The sequence below is a fragment of the Propithecus coquereli genome, unplaced genomic scaffold (assembly GCF_000956105.1).
Source record: "Propithecus coquereli isolate 6110/MARCELLA unplaced genomic scaffold, Pcoq_1.0 Scaffold714, whole genome shotgun sequence".
NCBI classification, from domain to species: domain Eukaryota; kingdom Metazoa; phylum Chordata; class Mammalia; order Primates; family Indriidae; genus Propithecus; species Propithecus coquereli.
The window spans coordinates 429804-433908 of NW_012153219.1; the positions used below are offsets into that span (position 1 = coordinate 429804).

The window sequence follows — 4105 nt, forward strand, 5'->3', positions numbered from 1 at the left end:
TATTTTATATATTTTTTAATTTTTTGAAAACTGGCTATCTCGAATATACAGTTAAAATCATGCCCTGTGCTTATTAGCTAATCCTGCAGATTAGGCTTCACTGTACTCTCAGGTTGGACACCTAATTTATTTATTTATTTTTTTATAGTAGCCTTATCATGGCATGGACTCCTAGTTTTGGCTTTTAATGTGGCTAAGAAGCTGTTTTCACCACATCTATTGGGTGTGTCATGTAGAGGGAAAGCAGTATGCACGCAATCACTTCATAGCAGGAGTAGCTGGGTGTTGTTGTTGGTTTTGTTTTGTTTTGTTTTTTATTTTCCCAAGATTGCTAGTGCTGGACAATGGTTGTCCTCAATCCTGCAGGCCCAATTTAGGCATTTCTCAGTGTCGACTATTTTGAACAGATCACAGCAGTGGTGTTTTGTTGGTGTTTTGGTTTTTTTTTTTTTTTTTGTCAGTCTCACTATGTTGCCCAGGCTGGTCTTGAACTCCTGGGCTCATGCAATCCTCCTGTCCCAGCCTCCTAAGTAGCTGAGACTAGACCACTGCACGGGGCTCCACAGCAATATTACATTGCGTTTTTCCTTATTCCTTTCCCCTTCCCCATACTGTCTTGTACTTTAGATCCAGCCGGGGAAACTCATATAGCCTCATGCATTTGGGGGTTGGAGAGGGAAGGGCAAAACACTCCAAAAAGACCACTACTGGCTTTTGGCTGTCATCCTTTTAAATTCAGAGCTCCAAGGAAATGTTCGTGGTGTGAATGCCCTATTAACGATTATCATTTGCCTTTGGCACCATCATCCTGGCGATCTAAAGAAAATAAGTACATAAAATACAGGCAAGAATGGAAAAGCCCCTTTCAAACAAATAGGACATTCCTTGCCCAGCGCTCCCTCCCTGAAAGTGGAGGAGGTGGGAGTAGGGAGGAGAGCTCGTGTCCTCCAAATCCCCCCTCTGGGACCTGGGTTCTCCAGCCAGCAGGGTTAATTCAGGAAGGTCTGGCTCCACAGAAGGCTCTTTGTCAGTGTAGCTCAAATCAGATGATTTTTTTAAAAACCCTGCATCAGTATTTACTTTGTCTTACAGTGGTTTGAGTCCAGCCAATGACACTGGAGCCAAAAAGAAGAAAAAGAAACAAAAAAAGAAGAAAGAAAAAGGCAGTGAGACAGATTCAACCCAGGATCAGCCTGTGAAGGTAACAAGGAGGCTCTGTTTTCTTGTGACCGAGAGTCACTTTTTCAGATGAGGGAGTTTGGAGGTAAATGTATAGGAACCACTTAGATTGACATTCTCTGCTGGTATTCAAGGTAGAAGAGTTGGATCCCAAAGCTGTCCTAGACTTAGTTGATGAAACTGCTCTCAGTACCTTAGAAGACACAGTAGGTTAGATACTGATTCCCAAGCATGGTGCCCATCAGAATGGACAGGTGCATATTGCATGTGCTGCTGTGCCAGGTGCCCTGGAATAGTTACATGTGACGGCCCCTGGTGCCTAGAGCAGTGGTTCTCGACCTTTTCTATCTTAAGTCCCCACCACTGTGAGAATAAAAGGCCTCTGCTTCTTTTTTTTTTAAGATTTGCTTTCCAGGTGCCACAGATTTATTTATCATTCATCAACACCCTTTGGGTACAGTTCTTCAAATTGCTTGAATTGGCCTAAGTGCTTATAGTTATATCACATTTCTCCATTTGAGTTTCCTTTCTTTTTTTTTTTTTTTTTTGGTTGTTGAGACAGAGTCTTGCTCTGTCGCCCTGGGTAGAGAGCAGTGGTGTCATCATAGATGGATAAGAAAGTTCATTACAGCATTACTTGTAAAACTGAAGAACAGAGTCACCAAATGCCCATCAGCAAGGGACTGCCTGAATATACTGTGGTCTATACATACAATGGACTTGGTTGTTAGAATGTATCCTCACATGGAAAGATGTTTAAGGTATAGTGTTTAAAGAGCAATTTGTAGAAGAATATTATACAATCCAATTTTAGTTTTTGAAAAGTGGGTGTGTGTGTTTGGAACTTGGATGTAAGTAAGTCTGAAATTATATAATATTTGCCTCTTCTCACCCTCCTAAGTGAAGACTGTCGATGACAAGGATTATATTTGAGGGATAGGTTTATTGGGTTTTTACTTTCTGTATGTCTTATACATTTCGGCATTGTTTGAAATTTTACACTGGCTTGTATTACTTTTGCCATCAAACAACACGAGACAAATAAGGGGAGAAACCCTGCAGGCAGCACCCACCCATCATCTGTGTGTTCTGAGTGCCATGGTCAGTCACTCTTTCTCCAGTTGTTGTACAGCAACATACGACCTCTGGGATTAGGACAGAGGAACCAAACCCTTTCTTTGAGTTGTACCCTTTAACTCTTGAACTCATAATTAATCAAAAATCTTACTAACATAATGGGCCTTTTTTCTCCCCGAATTTGTCTTGCTCAGATGAACTCCTTGCCAGCAGAGAGGATCCAGGAAATACAGAAGGCCATTGAGCTGTTCTCAGTGGGTCAGGGACCTGCCAAAACCATGGAGGAGGCTAGTAAGCGAAGCTACCAATTCTGGGATACGCAGCCCGTCCCCAAACTGGGTATGTATGTGCTTTCTTCCCCAGCTGAGGACGAGGGACATACCTCAGCTGTGCCTCCATAGGAGTTCCACCCTGAATTTATGAGGGAGGACAACAGAGTCCTGGAGTTGCTTCATGTTTATTTTTAGAGGAGAGTTTTTTAAATGCAGCATAAAAAAGACTGTTGTTCAGAGACCTTATCATTTCACAGCAGCACACACTGAGAACAAGTAACGATTCTTTCAGTCCATCGTGTGTTGGCACACGATGAGTGGGGATGTCTGCCCAGAGGTCTGTCTTCCCATTTAGATTTATAGAGGGACTGTCTTGCTTGTCTGGACAAATGTTTAATCCTGGAATGGGCAGAGTCCGCAGCCTCCTCCCTTCATCTCGCAGCCAAGTGCATGCTTACTAAATGTGAAGGAATTTCACATTTTGCTTAACAGTGATGGTCCAACACCTGGAATACCAGGTGTAAGATTTGTCAGCACCCTTTGAAAGAAGCTATAATGAACTCCTAAAGGGGTAGGACAGGCAGAATGTCTAAGTGGATTCTAGAAGGGACTGGACTTAACGGAGTTAGGAGTGTCTGCCAAGATCGAGTGACACCCAACCTTGATGGCTACCTTCTGCGGTTGACAAAAAGTTTCTGGAATGGTCGCATCCTAATTCTGGACCCACTGATGGCCAAATTCCTATTTCCTATGTGGCTAGGAAAGTATGTTGAGAAAAACATGTACCAATACCAAATGTAAATGACCTTCAAGTTGTCTGTGTTACTGCTTCCCTTCAGGATCACAGTGTGACTTGACCAATATGTTTGATGAGGATGAGAAGGGTTGGACAGGGAAGGGCCAAAGACAAGTGAGGGGAGGAAGACAGCTGTGCCCAAGGGGCTTCTCCTGCAGCGGTGGGGCACATACAGTGCGGAACCTCACTGCTCAGTGTGGTCCACGGACCAGCAGGATGGGTATTGCTTAAGAGCTTGTAGAGAAACAGTATCTCAGGCTGCTCCCAGACCTTCAGAATCAGAGCTTGCAGAGGATTTGTGTCTACTTGAAAGTTTGAGAAGCTCTGCTCTAGAGCAGATGCAGGTCTTGGACAGGTTGTTCACAGCTCAGAAGCAAGCTGGGGTGTGTCCCCACCAGGGACGGAAAGCAGGTGAACGTGAGTGGTGCTGATTCCAGGTCCCAGTCCCACTAGCTAAGCCCTCCAGAAGGCACTGGGTCACAGCATTGCTGCTACTAGGGTAGGGAGCCAGTGACCACTCCCAGTAAGGAGCAGGGAGGATATGGAGGGCCACACGCTCTGCCTCTGAATGAAATCCATAAAGAGGCATTTTGTGGTGGCTGCCATACATCTGGGCCCCATTTTCAGATGGTGTCTGGTGTTTGGAGTTTGGGTTTGATTTTATTTTTTCATTAGGAATTTGTGAATGGGTAACCTTGCTCCATTCTTTATAGATAGTAGGACCTGGAGAAGACGGGAATTGGGATTAATGGGCTTTTCTTCCTCTTCAGCCCGGCAGTAC

At 44.2% G+C, this 4105-nt stretch overlaps 1 protein-coding gene across 1 annotated transcript in view; it reads left to right on the forward strand.

Moving 5' to 3' along the window:
• Positions 1–4105, forward strand: part of NMT1 (N-myristoyltransferase 1) — a 47191-nt gene that overhangs the window by 26471 nt on the left and 16615 nt on the right. The window contains exons 2-3 of the mRNA XM_012661509.1: positions 1093–1201; positions 2451–2595. Of these exons, the coding sequence (XP_012516963.1) occupies positions 1093–1201; positions 2451–2595 (254 nt within the window). The remainder of the gene's footprint in view (positions 1–1092; positions 1202–2450; positions 2596–4105) is intronic.